Below are 18134 nucleotides of genomic sequence, written 5' to 3' on the forward strand. Positions count from 1 at the left end.
GCTAATAATAAATTTAAGGCCTAAATTCAATGAAACTCATGATTATCAATCAGTCATGGGTGTGAGGAGGGGAGCCAAAAGACTGAGTAGTCAACATCTGAAATGAAAGTAGTTCGATGCCATAATCATGCGGACGACAATGAATGACGGTGATAGGGCCCACTACACTCTTACCTACCCTAATATATTACTCCCGTTTTCACTGCCGCGTGTTCCGCGTTGCGGTCATCGTGGACCCTACTCATCTTCATCAACATCCATGCTGCTCCGCCGCAGTGAATCTTATCCCGCAAACCTACTTGCCTAGCCGCTGATCTCTCACCTCGATATCCGCGAGTACGATCCTACGGCTAAAAATGCGATTTCTCCGAGGACTGTTGCTTGAGCGCTCCTATCAAATCGATGCAGATAAAAAGATGAAAAAGGGGAAGGCGTATTTCTTTTTTCAATCGAGGTGATGTTTGTGCGGCGTATTTATTTATTTATATTATTTCAATTAAATTTATTTATTTATTATATTTTTAATATTTTATTACTTAATTGGGTATTTCCCGAAAATCACATATAATTAAAAGTACTGAGAAATAAAAGAACCAAAGTTTTTATAGTTTATAATTTTATTAGATTAATTTGACAAAAGATTTAAATATTGATTTCATTTGCAGATTATTAATTTTAATTCGAGAAAAATTTAAAGAATAATATTATAATAAAAAGGAAAAAGAAAAAAGAGAAAGATTGGCATATGGGAAAGTGAGAAGGTGGAGCGTCGCTTTTTGATAAGTGCTGTGTCGCTTTTACTAATTCCAGGCGGCCCCCGACCAAATCCAAAAGACAAATGTTGAAAACGCTACTGCTGGGTCTGTGGGTTGCAGTTACACACCACTCCTCCTCTGCTATTTTGCAATTATTATTATCATTTATTTCTTTTGTTCAACGATAAATATCAAAATGGGACAACCCTAAGGTAGATTTTCGGAGCTCGATTCTCACGCGAAGCTCTGGTATCTGGACTCGATTGAAGGTATTCTTTTTTTTTTTTTTCGGATTTTGATTTGGTGGAAAGCGTGTTTGGTTGCTGAGAATTTGTGGGGAAAGACAAGAAAATGGGCTGGGTTGAGATGGCTGCTGTGAGGTTTTGAGTTTGTTTTCTTTTGTTCATCTGGAACCAAACGGAGGACTAGTGCTTTTTTAAAAATAAAATGGTTTTTGGGTGGTTTGGTTTGATTTGAGTGCAGATTTGTGGATTTTGATATGGAGCTGTTTGAATCGTAATGGGATTTAAATTGGATGGCTGTGGTGAATCTTGTAGTCTTGAACTGATTTCGAGCTTTGTTTTGTATTTTAGGATCGTGGATCTGATAGTTTGATCGTGTAAAGCTTGTGATTGTATGATGCATGAATGGAATGTTGATAAATTGGCGTCAGATTGTGGTTTTCTGGAAGTGAAATGGCGCTGATCCCATTATTTCTGTTGTTTTGCATTTTTACATCTCAATTTGGTAATCCTAGCAAAATGTAGTATAAGAAAACAAAATCATTTTGATTCTCAGTGTTGATTATTTCGGCTTTCAGAAATATTTATTTGTTTTCTTGCTTATTTCTTGTTTTCATTTGTGAAAATGGAACCTAGAAGATGTTTTATGAATGAATGAAAACGCAGAGAAAGGAAACTGGGTCTTCCATGGCCGTTTGAGTTAGTTCAGGGGAGAATGTGCTTGTGTTTTTTTTTTCCTGCTCATATCTTGAGTCCTTAATGGTCTTTGGTTTATGAGAAAAGGTAGGTCAAGCAATTAGCTGCACTGCTTAAGAGTATTATGTTTGATGTTCTCTTGCCTTTCTTAAACAAAAACGAGGCATTGAAGACATGGGAAACAGCTCATTGATTTTAAAAACATGTTGCTGAATTTGTTTTGCTCATCACGTTCTGTTTCATCACGAAGACAAAACAATATTCATTTCCATAGCCAAATGCTGATTTAGATTTTTCCGTCATTTTCTTATTTTGCAGTGTTTTTTTGTTCTTTTTCTTTGGGAAACAAAAACAGCACAAGTCATAAGATTCATATTTGTATTTCTTGTTCTTTGTTACTCAGCAGTTGAACAGAGACTAAAGTCTACATCTCCTAGAGCCATGAGATGGGTCTAGAGCGCTGGAAAGATACAAAATCCTAATGATTCCTTCACAATTGTGGTCTCTTCCAAGATCGCATGGTCATTACCTTTCTGGGACGTTTTGTGTTGGACGAATGATAGTGGACAGGTTTGGGAATGCATGGTAATTCAAACTGAAGAAAATAACAGTGTTACTCTTTCCCTTTGGGAAAATTAGAGCAGAATGATATCTGAAAGACTGTCAGGAGAGACATCTCTTCGTCGGGATTTGGAGGCTTTGAGTGTGTCCCAACGTCTTGTGAGAAGTGTTAGCCAGAAGTTGAGGAAGAAGAACAACAGAAGTGAAGGGGAAGAAGAGGAAGATGGCAGGGGGGTTTCTTTGAGATGTCTTGTTTTGTATGGTAGAGGTGGGGGTTGCAAAGTAGGAGCTGAAACAAGCGATGACTTTGGGGATCCCAGTAGTAGAAGGAGGTCAAGTGCTAGTGATGACGGGAAAGGGTACAAAACAATATGTGGAGTGGAGGAAACTGGAGTGGATTGCTTCTCATATGGGGTAAAGGATAAGTTTTGGAAGAGGAATAACAGGAAGGATTTAGAGGTTGAAGAACTACAGCAAAACAGTAGAATGCACCTCTTCCTTCCAGATGACATTCTGGAATTGTGCTTGGTGCGGCTCCCACTGACCAGTCTCATGAATGCCCGCCTTGTATGCAAGAAATGGAGATACTTGACTACAACTCCAAGGTTTATGCAGATGAGAAAGGAAGGTTTGCATCAGAATCCATGGTTGTTTCTGTTTGGTGCTGTGAAAGATGGTTATTGCTCTGGGGAGATTCATGCCTTAGACGTGTCTCTTGATGAATGGCATAGAGTTGATGCTGATATTCTCAAAGGAAGGTTCCTTTTCTCTGTGGCCAGTATCCAGGATAGTGTTTATATAGTTGGAGGTTGTTCTAGCTTGACCAGCTTTGGGAGGGTGGATAGGAGCTCATTCAAGACGCACAAAGGGGTTTTGGTATTTAGCGCCCTGACTAAATCCTGGCGTAAAGTTGCATCCATGAAGTATGCTAGATCATCGCCCATTTTAGGAATTTCTGAGGTTGGTTCAGACTGTTTGATTGTGCGAAGTCAGCAAAACAGGCAAGATAGACGCTTTCCCAGGACACGGATTGGTGGGGTATCAGATGTTTATGAGGATCCTCACAGGCTTTCACTAAGGCGTGAGCCTGGCAGTGGTTTCAATGAAAACGAGATTTCATCATTGCCCCATAGAAAGCAGGGCAAGTTTGTCAGGCAGAAAGGTGACCTCTCAAACACTACTGACTGTAGAAGGTTTGTGCTGATTGCCGTCGGAGGTCTTGGCTCTTGGGATGAGCCTTTGGATTCTGGTGAAATCTATGATTCTGTATCAAATAAATGGATGGAAATTCAAAGGTTGCCTGTAGACTTTGGGATTGTTTGTTCTGGGGTTGTTTGTAATGGGATGTTTTACGTTTATTCTGAGACTGATAAGCTTGCTGGATATGACATAGAAAGGGGTTTTTGGGTTGGAATCCAAATCACTCCCTCTCCTCCTCGTGTCCATGAATACTACCCAAAACTCGTGTCTTGTAATGGCCGGCTGTTCATGCTTTCTGTTTCCTGGTGTGAAGGGGATGGTCAAATAGGGAGACGAAACAAAGCTGTTAGAAAGTTGTGGGAGCTGGATCTCATGTATCTTACCTGGACTGAGGTCTCAATCCATCCCGATGCTCCCATGGACTGGAATGCTGCATTTGTAGCAGATAGAAACCTCATATTTGGGGTTGAGATGTTCAAGATATTTGGTCAGGTGTTGGACTTCCTGACAGTGTGTGATGTGTCTGATAAAGGAACAAACTGGAGCCATATTTCAAGGAATCATGTGGCTCATGAGCTGGACGCTTCTTCATGTATGACCAAGTCGATGGCAGTGCTCCATCTGTAAAGTACCCCGTAAAGCACTCTTATTCATGGCATCCTTTTACCCAGATAATGTGCATGCATTGCTTTCAGTCGTATTCCTTTTCATTTGAATTCCATTGATATAGGCTTTGCATCATGGCAAACTACCCGTACTCTCAGTTTCTCATACAGATTCTTATTGGAGGTGGAGTTTGATTGTTTATCCCTTGATGTAACTTGTACACCAACGATAAAAAGAAATTGATTCTGTATTTCAGACCTTTCTTCTGCACATTTATGTAGTCACAAATTTATAATCCCTGCCCTGTTCTTCAGAATGTTCTTGTTATCTTAGATGCAACTCCAACAGGTGTTTTTTTTTTTTTTTTTAATTATATTATTTTGTTGGGCATTTTTAAGCTGAAAATCAATAGAAAACCTTCCAGCGATGGTCCACAGGAGGGAGGGGAAGGTTCACCTCATGCTCTTTTGCAGGATATTTGTAAGAGAGGGAAAGGTTTGGATACTGTTGATGACTATATTACTATAAAACTTAAGCATTTGATAGCAGCTTACCAGAGCCTTTTTATTTTATGAAAATGAACCTTGTTTTGTGGAAATTTATAATATTGAACTCCATTGCTTGTTTATCTTCCCTATTTATTGAGCTTGCAGGTGACATCAACAAAGATTGTTTTTGGGGAAATGAGCCTTGTTAGGACATTAGCCAGCCCTAACTGGCCCGTTACCTAACTTAAAGCTTCTAGACCAATTGCATTGAAAATTTCCACCATGTATATGGATTATAGCTACAGCAGACAGAATTTTCACCATGAGAGTTTGTTCCTTGGAAATTGAGATCACAAGCTTGGTTTCCTTCGTAAAGTATTAATAGGATGAAGTAGAGGACTGGAAACGGAAAAGGAAAATTCCTGAACTCGTCTTAGTGGTTCTCGTTCCTTGAAAGTTCAAAATAAAGAGCACTGGGAAAGCGGAAAGCATAACAACTCAATAATAGATTCCAACCCCTGACCCATCACACTTTCCACTCTCAATGATAGTACAATATATGCAGTTCATTCAAAGAAATGGAAGCTATGAAAACAACATTGTTGAAAAGAAATGAACAAGCTTTTGAAAACCCTCTACAAATCAAAATCCTGTGTACAACAATATCTACCTGCAGCTTTTATCTCAACTGCCGAAACCATAAGCTTCAATGAGCCCTGTGATCCCTCAGGACAAATAGAGAGAAATATAAACCAATGCAAACAGGTCCCGTCTTCATGGTTTTAACCATTGAGCATCATCCTCTTTGAGATCTATCCTATGTTTGGAAAGATGCCTGAGAAGTTTGGTATCTTGTCCACGTGTTTCAGGGCACGCTCAGCAATCTGCCGGGTCCGATAGTCAGCATGCTGGAAGGCGTCAACGAGGGCTGTGCTCACATTTGGATCTCCAGAAATTTCATAAGCTATTTCATCAGTCCTCAAAATTCTCTCAACAGCCCAAACGGCTCTCCTCCTCAGGTTCTCTGTCCGTTTCTCAAGTAATACATCAAGTATAGGTTTGATTCCCTCTGCTTCACACAATATGTTCACCCCTTGTTCAATATCTACCCCATCATCCAACAAAGTTGATATTGCTGCCAGTGCTGCTTCAACAACCTGCTCATTTTGGTGGTCTAAAAGAGCGACCAACTTCTCCACGGCCTGTCCTTCCAAAAGGCAAAAACTATCTTTTAGCGAGCACGTGCCACGGTGGAGACGACACAATCCAGTTATGACAGGCTGCTTGCTCAAACAAGGAAAGATTGAGGCACAAAACCCAGGTGCTGGCAACTCAGGCAACTTTGTCAAGTTTTTGGATTCTTGTGATAGGTTCTCTAGGGACATGGCAGAAACCATCTGTACCTTGTCAAGGCCATTAGACTGGAGCAGTTCAGTGAAGACAGCAGCAAGATTGTACTCACGGCAAAGTGCAATGGCATCAGGCTCGTCAGCCAACACAAATGTAACCCTTGCAAGAACGCGAACAAGCCCTTCTAGATATGGAGTCATGAAGCGGTTGCCCCTAGTTTCCCCCTGCCGGATCCTGACAACTCGAGAGAAGACCATCTGAAAGGCACCTTCATCTAACATCTGTCGTGTGAGTCCCAAATCCCTCTCTGGGAGATCAGCTAAAAGCCCAGCAGCTACTGCCTGTTCTTCTGTGATTCCAATATTTTCAGATATGACTCTGATTAAGCTGCCAAGCTGGCCGGCTGTGCCACGCAGGGCATCAGCTAGTTCCTGGCCCATGTGTGGAGAGAGATTCTGGAGAAGCTTTATGGAAGCCAGACGCAACTCCTTCTGTGGAGCCTCAATAAACTGAACCAAACTGATGGTAGCGCCAGAGCTTTTAATGGCTGCAACAACATCCAGGACTGCAGTGGGAGAATTGGTGAGTCCAACAAGAACCTGAAGAAGCTTGCACTCAATTGCCGGGCCAGTGTTGCTAATGAGATGGAGTAGGTTGTGGACTATGTCTTCTGAGACCAGAGTCTGGTGATCAGATCCAACAGGGATGGAATCAAAATCATAGCCTGACTGCACAACATTAGCAAGAATTGTTGCAGAGACCTCTTTGAGTCGCATGGGAAGTTGGTTGCTCCCAACAGTTAAGAGGTCCTTGATGAGAGGGGGGAGAATTCCTTCCTCTATCAACACCCTGGCACTGGCATCAAAAGATGAAATCTGGTTTAAAGCTTTTAAAGCAGCTTCTCTCAATTGCAGGTTGCCACTTTTCATCATATTTATTAGCGCTAAGCCCACAGTTCTAGCCACAAAGACTTGCATATCATTGTTCAGAACCAGCTCACCAAGGTAAGTAGCCATGGACAATTTAGTTTCTGGAGGACCTGCAACACAATTCAGGTGATAAAGAGTTTAATAGGGGCTTTTTGTATGATATTAAAAAAATATTAAAGTTTAAGTGCTAAAAAGTGAGTTACTATGAATCAATTTGAGTTATAGTTATTCTCAAGATGCATACCACCCATCCATTGAGATGATCTATTTTTTTTCCTTAATAAAGTACAAGGTAGAGGAAAGTACCACAGAAGCTGATGAATAATAAGTCCAAACCATGGGCCATGATATAGCAACTAGCAAGCATTATACCAAAGACAGAATATCCTGGCAAAGATGGTTTGCCATGGAGTTGTATTCAGTAGAAGAAAGAAAAGGTCAGGAAAAAAATTACGATTTCCACCGCCTCTTACCACCATTGAGTTTGACCACTATCATTTGAATGTATCAGGAACAGTCCTGGGGACATAAAGTCTTTTTCTTCCTTTTTTGGATAGGAAAAGTTCTTTTTGCTCTTATTTTCTAGAACATTAGTCAGTGTAAACAGACAAAGATGTTCGACAAAGAAGATGTTACATATAAACATGTGAGCAAAACATCTTCTATATGGGAAATTTGCACCTTTTTTCTGAACAAATGTAATAAGAAAGACCTGTTCCCCACTAAGCAAACAAGCCTCGAAAAAGGAAAGAAAATCATCAAGGCCTGTCACTATGATCGCAAACCAATAAAAATCATAAAATTATTACAAAGAGATTAAGCACCTTCAAGGATTTGAGTAAGAAGTGGATGGAGTCGACCATTTTCAGCCATCTGCCGTATATTATTCTCACACATCTCAAGATTCTCCAGTGTTTTATCAGCCTTCTCAACAGTCAATAAATTTTCTGATTTGCTGCTTGTCATTCCAACTAATATAAGAATTGCTCCATTGAGTGAGCCAATCTTTTCACACAAAGTTTCAGATTTGGAAAGCTCATACAACAAAGAGACAGCTTCCTCCCTCTCTTTGGAAAGCTCATGAGACAAAAATTTAACTATTGTGCGTATAGTGTCCCCCTCGGCCATTATTTCCTGCAAAATAAAGAAAATTCAGTCAAAAGAGGTCCTCGCTGCATCCCAGTCTATCATTGTCAAAGAATTTCTAAAAACAATCAGCGAACCTCTGACAACCTTATTCTCAGCGTCTTCTTCAGCCACGATTCGAAGTGTTTCTAAAGCTCTACACCGAACTCTGCGGCTGCCGCTTTTCAACATGTCAACAATCATGGGAATCAGATCTGCATTCCGCACAATATGCTTATTTGATCGACTTTTCAGGCACAGGTACTGCACATTCTTCAAAGCAAGCAGAATGTCAACTTCCTGGCTGCCCAGAGATAATGATCTACGAGCCATATCAAGTTGAACAGCTTCATTTCTAGCAGTCCATTCCTCAATGGTGTGCCGCAAAGCTATACTAGGATTCAGATCTGTGCTTTTTAACTCTTTTAATGTTAAGGGGCAAACCAGCTTCCTTCCACTCTCTTTGCATTCCTTGAACCACTTCTCGATTGCTTCTCGCTCAAAAGTTTGCCCATTTTCTAAGGTAATAGGATCACGCATAACTTGCTTTGTTAGAGGGCAAACGAAAGAATCATAGATAGGCTCTAAATGTGACCTCTCAAAATGATGGCTCTCATCTGACTGGCTACCAGGGTCATAACTCCCATCCCAGCTTCCAGCCATCTTATCTAAACCACATACAACAAGAAGAAAAATTTTACATGATAAACCAGTGCACCAATAGTTGGGCTTCCAAAAATTGGTACAAGCAGTAAAGATTCTAAATATGAAGGTAAAAATGACCCAATTTCGAGAATAACAAAATAATAGCATTGATGATGATGATATAGAAAATTACTTTCTGACAACAATTAAAACAGCATCGATGGAGAAAAATTGTAATTTTGAGGATTACATGAAAAACACAGCAACTATCTGGATCAAAAATAACTGTGGACATTAAACATAGAAAGTAAATCTAAACTATCTTAAATCCCCCATTTGGTTATGAACGAGATGGAGCAAAAGCGCAGAGAACTTGTAGTTTTACTTATCCGTATTAGAAATGCATGAGGGAAGTTGTTCAGATCAGATGAAAAACCAATAATGCTTTCAGATTTGGGATTAAGTTTCCAATCCCAGGTGGTATATGGTTCTTGAATAACACATCTCAACTATCATTTCAAATCCACAAATATGATGAGCTAATGCATATTTACAAACTCCATAAAAAATCCACATGAGAAAAACAGTGAAGCCAAATGCCACTGCAACTAAATTGCTGGATTCAAATTTTCATAACACTGACAAAAGTCTATGTGGCCACAACCTGAAGCCAAACACCCCTGCAACTGAATTGTTGGATTCAAATGGCCAGCACACTGATTTAACTTATTAAAAGTTATTCAGTACAATTAGTCAGATACCCTGAATTCCATGTAGTTGTTATGAGACTCAAGTATCCAGATACTCCAAAATCCCAAATTACCCTTTATTGAAATGTAAACAAAATGATGTCAACAAGATTCTATTGCAATGCCTCCTCCAATTGTAATTCTCTTCTTCCACAAGAGCACGTATGCTGAAAACATCCAATAAATCACACCTCCACATCACCAAAGCTAAGCACTGAATTTAGTCTAAACACCCCCACCCAAAAAAGGAAAAAAAGAAATGCAAATTAGGCCACTCAAATCCACAAATATGATGATCTAATACAGAATCGACAAACTCTATCAAAAATATCCAATGAACCACACCTCCACCGCCCCCAAGCTAAGCTCTGAAGTGAGTCTAAAATATCTCCCACCCATCCCCACAAGGAAAAAATAAAATAAAATCTCAAATTCGATCAGTTAATATCACAGATGCAAATTAGGCAACTCAATTATCAAACCTCCAGTTGGGCCCAACACAACCGGATCAAATTCGACCCTAACTGCTCAATCACGAGATTATATATGGTTAATCTTAAGCTCACAAAATACAAAACAATCCAAGCAAGACTCAAAGTGCAAATAAAAACCTAACAAACGATACCTTTCTTTCTGTGAATCACCAAAACCTTCAAGGTCTTTTCGGGCGAGCCCACAAGTTCTAGTTCCGAGAGGAGCAGATCCCTATCAATACTTCATCTTCTTTCATTCTGAAACCAGCCCAATAATTAGGGTTCCTCTCTCTCTGTCTCTCTCTCTTTTCTATTTTATTTTATTTTTGGATGAAGAAAAGTAGGAGGATAGGAAAGAAAAGAGGAAAAAAAGTGTGGTGGGAGAAAGCAACAACGAATGAAGAAAACAAAAGGAAAAAGGAAAAAGGGGGAAAATGCAAAGGAAGAGAGAGGTGTTTTGACTCGGAGCCGATCTACGGTGCACAGTACAGAGTGTCGCGTAGAAAGATACGTCAGAGAATGACGATACAGCCTCTGCTGTCCCCACTACCAGCCTGGCAGTTAAGCTCACTGTCACCGCTGCACAGTAGCGTAACCGTTAGCCGGCAATTCACTCGTCTCTTAAGTCTTAACTACTAATGGGCGGTCAGCCAGTGGAAAAAGGTTCAGCTAAAAATAGGCGGCCGGGCGGGTTCACTCCGGCGGCTGAACCCTCGAAAATAATTATGAGAACTATTTTTTATTAAATGAAAAAAAATATGTTTAATAAATTTTTAAATCGTAACAGTATTCTGAGAATTGAAAATAAGTTCATTTTTAAAAATAAATTTAAGATGTTTTAAATATTCTGAGAAATACTTAAAAATATATATATTTCAATTTGTTAGAAACTATGTTTATGTTTAATGTAAATAAATAAATAGTTGATTTAGAAAAAAAAATTATTCTTATTAATTTGTATTAAGGAGCTGACCTTTCTACTTGGGGAAGAGGATTTGACTTTGATTTTTGGCACTAGCATGAAAATAAGGATGTGTTAGTTGGACTGTAGGGAGAAGATTGCGTACTAGAGCTTCACACTTCATGAATTCTTGGGATGAAAGGGTTTAAAAAAAGGACCTATTTCCCTTGGTCAAACCCTAGGAAGAAACCAAGAGTTTGAATTCATCGTATTTTCCAGTCAAATAATTAAAATAGAAAAAATTAAATTAAATATAGACTTCTTTAAAATGGTTTTTGAATAAATATACTATATGAATATTCTTCACATTAAAAAATGCCACTGATATCATTACGGAAAAGTTAAAAAAAAAAACAATATCGTGAAATTTTGAAATGTAATTATATCTTTATAGTCTCCTTTTTACGTTCTAATCATTTTTCCAATTAAAAAATTGACTTGAGATATTTTTTATCAAAAATGTAGCTGGATGACAATGGGTCTTTGTCAAGTGTGAACGACAGTGAAAACATACCATTTTTCTCATTTATGATATGAGATATTTTGGGTAAACGTGATTTATTCAAAGAAATTAATTAGTTATCCTTTTTGACCAAGTAACCAGCTGGGTCAACGCGTTGCACATGAAATTTTCGTAGGGTTAGTCAAGTTATGTGACATTGGTATTTGGTTGGTGGATTTGGAAAGAACCGTAAGGAGATTACAACAGGGGGAAATTTATCCTTCCTATTTTTCCACCTTCATCTAATATTTGGTCGTTGGATATATCTTTTAGAAGAAATATAATTTTCCAGATTTGTCAGGAGACCTGCAAAATTTCTCGCAGCCGTCCTTTTTAAAAATAAAATAAAATAATTATGAAAGGTCAAAATTACTTTCATCTTCATCTCTACTTAGACTCATTTATTCACATAAAATCCTAACTTCGACCTTGAAACACTGAAATCGTGAGGTTTTTTCGTGTGTTTGTAACAGTTTTTTTTTTTTTTTAAATACATTAGAGAAGAGCAAGGAGAGTTTTTGAGAGTATTCATAATTACATCCATAATAATTAATTATTTTTCAAAAAATAAAAGCAATATGCATCATGGAAAAGTAAAGATACAGTTTTAACTAGATTTATTTTAAAAATAAACTATTTTCTTCAAAATAAATTTAAGTTTTTTCATACATTTTGTAAAAATGTTTAAAAAAAAAAATTAAAACATATAAAAAATACTCTAAGAACTTTTAGCATAATACTTTTATAAAAAAAAATTTTAAAATTATTTTTTACATTTAAAAGTTTAAAAATAATTTTGTTCTGGGAATAATTGATAACTATTTTTAAAAACTAGTAAAAAACTATTTTGAAATTAAATGCCAAATAAACCTGTCCTTTGACAAAACGACTGTACCAAAGGAAATGGAGAAAACTAAATATAAAAAAATGAGTCAGTTTTCTTGTCTCCAATTAAAGGGTGGTTCGTGAATTAAATGCTTCCAAAAGTTGGGGGCACATTCTAAGTATTGACTTGGGTGGCTGGACAGCTGCAGATACGGTCAAATCTCTTCATATTTTGGGGGTCGACAACTTGCGCTCACACAGAAATGGTCATGTCTTCTGAATTACAAGTCAATTTCAGTTTCGGTCTGCAGAGAAACACGCTTAGACTAGAGAACAGGTCACATTGAGTACTAGTGCTGATTGCTGTTTTTCAGGAAAACATATATCTTCATATTTGAAACACGAAGAAAGATTCAACTGTTCGGAAATAAGAATATTCCTAGTAGTCAAATAATTGATTTGGGAATGGGAGAGGAAAATTCAATATATTTTCAGATGAGAATAGCAAGTAAAAATCATTCTCATGGAAACAAAAACCGACTGGTATTTTGATTAACCTCTATTCTCTCATTCCTACTCCCATTTTTATTCTCAGATATACCAAGTATGCGAAGGCCTCAGGTTGGCACTCTCTGGGTAAGTATGAACAATAATGATATTGAATTGAATGCATAACATAAATATGACAGAAGATAATCATCAATGAATGCAGAAGAAGACCTCATCGCAAGTAGATTTAACAAGTAACGACATCCATTACTTAGAAAAAATGCCATTAAGAACAGGGACCAGAAACTACTGACAGATTTTTTGCAAGCAGAAAATCTCAAATCAGTGGATCCTCTTTTGGCATATATAGAGAGCCTGTAACAACAAAAATGCAGACATGGAAAAAAAATAAAAATCAAAGGAAACAGTAAGGCCATTTTTTTCAGCAGGATGCCACATGAATAAATGACTAATTTCTTTTTTTTTTTTTTGACAGGTAAATAAGAGTTTGTATTAGCAACATGTAGAAGTGGTGAAAAAAGTACATATGAAGTATACAAACAACACCCAAGAAGCTATGCAAAAAGAAAGACGAAAAACCTTTCTCCTAATTAGACAAAAGTCATTCTATAAAAGCAATCATGGACAAAAAAATGATCCTCTAAATACACTCAACCCCAATTCACAAAAGTGTACAAAAAAGAAATGACTAATTTCTTCTGTTCAAACATAAAGACTAAGAAGTAAAATTATGAGCATGACTAGTTGTTATACCAAGTCTGAAAGAATAACTCTATAATAGGGTTTTTAAAGTCGAGCAATAGTCAAAAGTAAGGATACTTGCCCAAATTGCTGCAAAATACAACACTCCATCAGACAAACTGGCCCTTGACATGCAATAAGAAGATGAACAGCATTCAGTTCGAGTGAGTAACTTCATGATTTTGGGCTCCTGCAAGTGTAGGTACATTCAAATAAAAGGATGCATGTTTAAAGAAGGTGTAATGTTGATACATCATTCTTCATTCTGTGTCACCCATCTAAAGTTATTCCATGTCAGGATGAACAATCATGTAACCAAGGAACAGTATAAAGCTAAAATTTGCAGACATGATAGATCTTATACAATGAGCTAAGCATCGCTACCCCACTATCATGGACATGCGAACAATTAAAGGGGGTGTTATACGCTGCCTGATCGTTTTATGACAAAACTACCCCATCATCATGCACATGGGAACAATCTACAGGGATTGGCATGCATCATCTGATCGTTTTATAACCAAGTACAAGTGAAATTGATTATCTGCATCCATTTGACACATCATGTTTCCCAAACTGAATATGTCGATTTCCCTTTATGAATCCAGGGAGTCTCTAGGAAGCCAAAATTGAAGTCATTTGTGACCATGGCCCCTCAAAACCAATGAAGTTTCCATTTTGCTCTATAATCCCACAGGTTGGCAAGGTAAAGAAGTTTTTCATCAACCCTATAGAGAGAATCAGCAGATTTCTTCAGCAAATACGATGTCAAAGATGAATTGCACTGCATAGAAAACATACAAACCAGGTAGAGTGAGCATTTTATGATCAGTAGAAATATGCTATGGTAGTGCAAAAGAGTAGATGGTTAAGCCTCAATCACACAACACATAACAAGTTCAATTAAGATGGAAGTTCTGATAAAATATAGTATCAATGGTAGATATGATGATGCTATTTATATTGTATTTGCATAAATGGTTCTTATGAATTATTTTATTTTTCATACCTTCAAATTTACTTTTCTATTTGATACGTAAAAGAAAACCAAAAATTGAATTACTAGTTGTTGATACATTTACAGAGTTCTCTGCATTTATGCTGATAATGCAAAACATAGAAATTTGCAAGATAAAATTTTAAGGACTAGAAGTATTAATCATGTACATCACTTTCTACAATATGGAATCCATTGCCTACCTTCCTCTTTGGGGATGTTGGGCTGATCAACTAAGAGCTGATGGAGAGCACCTAAATCACTGGCGCTGCAATGTAAATGTACCAACAAAGATTCATAAGCCTTAGATTGGTTGGAATGGATCAAATATGCACTGACACATGTGCATGTGTACACTGCATTGGGACTAATCTTAACTCTAAGTACCTGGGCTTTAAGGTAAGTGTTGAAAGTGCTGAAACCACTGATGATTTAAGAAGGTACCTGGAAAAGTAGAATTGCGTGAGATATCAAGTTTCATCCATGATAAGTCAATCTCAGTAGTCAGACCTCATGATCATAAGCACACATGAAAGTCGACAATGAAAATGAGCAGGTGATGGTCTCACCACAGTTTCTGTGCATCTGGATATATGTGTGTATGTGCAAGTGCACCAGCACATAGTACAAGAAAAGCAAGCCTTCTTTACAACACGACCTTATGAATTATTTCTGCTTATGCACTAGATAATGGAGAAACAAAAACAGAAAACCGAGATCTCCCTTGGGGAAGCAATTTGCTATAGTCCACTGATGTTTTATAGAATAAATTAAAATTTCACATTGTTGTAATTTGCAAGTGATCTTGGCCTATATCTTCAGCAATGTAGTTTGGCAGCACATTGCATTCCTTCTAAACCAAAACTGCAGTCACAACCCCTAGCCCAACTTTTGTGGGTTGACTTTAATTTATCAAGAGAGGAATGATCCATCTAGGTTTGATATTTCAAGATGAGCATGTATTAACCGGACGCAACCTTTTTGTGAATTGAGGTTAAAACATAAGAGGGCTAGAGGCAGAACAAGGACACACTATTAAAAGTGCATTCAACTTTTGAATATTTGCTTCACTAAGGAAAGCAAAATGCCTTCCCAAAGTCTTATAACCAAACAAACTCTATTTGAGGGAAAATGGAAATTAAAGTTCCTCAAGAAAATACCAGAACAGAAGCAATCACAAAGTAATGCAGTATGGTAGCTGGATGTCAAACAAAGTTGTACATCAAGGCAGTCATGAATTAAGCTATCTGGCTCAACTGAAAACACCCAAACCCATAACCCCGAATGGCACTTCTAGAAAACTGCTTGTCCAAGACACTTCAAAAAACAATATTTAGTTCATTATTCATAAAACTAAACAGAATGACAACCTATCTATCAATCTATCTATCTATCTATCTATCGATCTAATTTTTAGTTAAAGAATTAGATATGGTGCACCTTTTAAAGATAAAAAAATAAAATAACAAAGAACAAAACAACCCAGTGGCTTAATAGCCGGATTTCCTATAAAAGGGTACAAAATTATTAGGAAATAAATTTGAAAACAGTTCATACTCAGACTGGTGCATCTCATGAAGAAGGCTAAGCCCATCCAAGCAATCCGCAAGGCTTGGTTTTACACCAATTCGTTGTTGCAGTTGTTTCATGGTGAGCTTGACAGATCCCCCCTTAACTAGCTGTCTACCATCTCGAACTATCTTCTCAAGAGACGAAACAATACCATGAAACTCTTTCCTAGATTTCATTCAAGTTCAACAGAAAAATCTTAGGTTATAAATTAGGATATAAGATGCCATCCTGCAAGGAAAAAATATATATTTCTCCTAAAATAACAAACACCAATGAACTCCAATTCCTTAACAATTAAACAGCAGAAGCAATTTATATGCCAGGTTTTATTCAAGTTACAACGGAAAAAACTTAGGTTATACATTGAGATATAAGCTGCCACCGTGCAAGAACAAAAAAAATATATATTCTCCTGGAATGCTAAAACAATAAACAAGTAAACATCACTGAACTTCAATTCCTTAACAATTAAACAACAGAATCAGTTTATATGTATCACCAACTTAACTAATCAAGAATAATGGAAATTAATGGCAAAACTTTCCTTCTCGATAAATTACATAGCACTATCTGGATCAAGATAAAACCTAATGCTTACTTTGGCTAAAACAGAAAATGTAGACAATAACTAAAAAATCAAATAACCCGGTGGAGGTGAGGCTTTTCATCTTCAGCGCTGGAAACCAAAACAAAATCAAACGTATGATTGGAATTATAATTTCCTTTGCTTTCCTCCGTTTTCTCAGCAACCAAACAGAGGCTCAAGACCAAATAATAATAATAATAATAATAATAATAATAAAATAAAAATAATCCTTACAGAGTCTTTTTCAATGAGAGCAAAATGGTTTCCAAAGACTCCATCTGCTTTCTTAACACTGCATCGCCGATCCCATCGATGCATTTCAAAGTACCGTATTTCTTGGAATTTTGAATCGCCTAAAGAAAACAAAGTCCAAACTTCAGTGAGGAAGAGCAAAATACAGTGAATTACAATTCAAAAATGTGAAGTAGGGTTTGAGAAAGAGACCTGCAAGCGCTCAATGATGGAAGAGGCATTTCGGAACTGCGAAAGCAATCGAGATTGAAGCTCGTCCCACCGTTTTGTTTCGTCTCTAACCTTCCTGAACTTCTGCTGATACTTCTTCACCATTCCCTCCATCGCTCCTCCCAAAAACGAAACAAACCAAACAGTTGTATACAGTTGATTCTGCGCGTTCGCATTTGATTCGCGCTCCCTTGCTCCGCCAAACGCACCATTTGGGAATTATAATAACTAGAAATAATTGGCTAAAAATGAATAAAATATTTCCCATACGAATATCATTTCCGTGTTTGAAAGTAACCCATTTTTAAATAAATGTATTTTATAATTTTAACTATTTACAATATGTTAGAGCAAAAAAAAAAAAACTATTTACAATATGTTTGATGAGAAAGGGTTATTTCAATAATAAAATAATTAAAATATTTTTATCAAAAAGAGATTATTGGTTCTATTTTTAAAATTGGGTTTCCAATTACCCTTTTAATCCAATAATCCTTATAAGTATTTGATTTAAAATAGAGAAAATTATACCATATTTAGAAAAATAATTTTTAATATATGAACTTATTTTGACCGTTTTTATTCCATAAGCATTTAACGAGGGATTAAAAAATCATTGAATAATATTTTTGTACTAATGATATTATATTCCATGTTATTAAGATTGATGAAAATAATTTGCCTTTTAATGTTTTTCATAATCAAGTGAGAAGCAAGGGGATATTGGGTTAAGGTGTGTTTGGAGAATAAAATTAAAATACTTTTTATTTTTTGGTACCATAACGATATTAAAATCAAGAGTCATAAGTTCAACTCACGAGATCATATTAAGAGATAAATTGTTGGGGTGTAATAATATCACTCTTAAGCCTAATGATGGATCACTAATGATGACTTTTATAATAGAGTGATAAGGTATGATGTCGAATGTCATAAAAGGTTTAACCTATTCTCATTGAACGTCAATTGGTTTATCAGATGAGATAATCAAAACCGAATCCAACATATAATTATTTTATATTTATTATGTTTGATTATCATTTATAGTTCTTGTTATTTTAACTTCCTTTAAGATGTTTTATTATTATTTTCCATTTAGATTGATAAGAAATTCAAATTAAATTCAACATCGTAGTTATTAAAAAATAATATTAGTATT

General features: G+C 36.7%; 3 protein-coding genes across 4 annotated transcripts; 1 reads left to right on the forward strand and 2 right to left on the reverse strand.

Moving 5' to 3' along the window:
- The first annotated feature begins 840 nt into the window (after positions 1–840).
- On the forward strand, positions 841–4376 carry LOC117907652 (F-box/kelch-repeat protein At5g42350-like). Of its 2 annotated transcripts, none has more exons than XM_034821273.1 (2): positions 841–1024; positions 2097–4376. In XM_034821273.1, exon 2 carries the CDS (start codon positions 2339–2341, stop codon positions 4079–4081), a length of 1743 nt encoding a protein of 580 aa, XP_034677164.1. In that variant the 5' UTR covers positions 841–1024; positions 2097–2338; the 3' UTR covers positions 4082–4376. The 2 variants fall into 2 exon arrangements, with proteins under 2 accessions (XP_034677164.1, XP_034677165.1); XM_034821274.1 differs by having other exon boundaries at positions 2100–4376.
- Positions 4377–4952: 576 nt separating this feature from the next.
- On the reverse strand, positions 4953–10235 carry LOC117907651 (U-box domain-containing protein 43-like). The gene is made up of 4 exons (XM_034821272.1): positions 9972–10235; positions 8061–8620; positions 7652–7961; positions 4953–6937 (listed from the first exon to the last, which is right to left on the reverse strand). The coding sequence occupies exons 2-4, from the start codon at positions 8613–8615 to the stop codon at positions 5361–5363; spliced, it is 2442 nt and encodes an 813-aa protein (XP_034677163.1). The 5' UTR covers positions 8616–8620; positions 9972–10235; the 3' UTR covers positions 4953–5360.
- Positions 10236–13561: 3326 nt separating this feature from the next.
- On the reverse strand, positions 13562–17163 carry LOC117906185 (uncharacterized protein At5g43822). Its single transcript, XM_034819148.1, has 6 exons — positions 16958–17163; positions 16748–16866; positions 15913–16092; positions 14743–14799; positions 14559–14623; positions 13562–14142 (listed from the first exon to the last, which is right to left on the reverse strand). Exons 1-6 carry the CDS (start codon positions 17087–17089, stop codon positions 14099–14101), a joined length of 597 nt encoding a protein of 198 aa, XP_034675039.1. The 5' UTR covers positions 17090–17163; the 3' UTR covers positions 13562–14098.
- Between the last annotated feature and the right edge of the window lie 971 nt (positions 17164–18134).

Source organism: Vitis riparia, chromosome 18, assembly GCF_004353265.1.
Source record: "Vitis riparia cultivar Riparia Gloire de Montpellier isolate 1030 chromosome 18, EGFV_Vit.rip_1.0, whole genome shotgun sequence".
Lineage (NCBI taxonomy): Eukaryota > Viridiplantae > Streptophyta > Magnoliopsida > Vitales > Vitaceae > Vitis > Vitis riparia.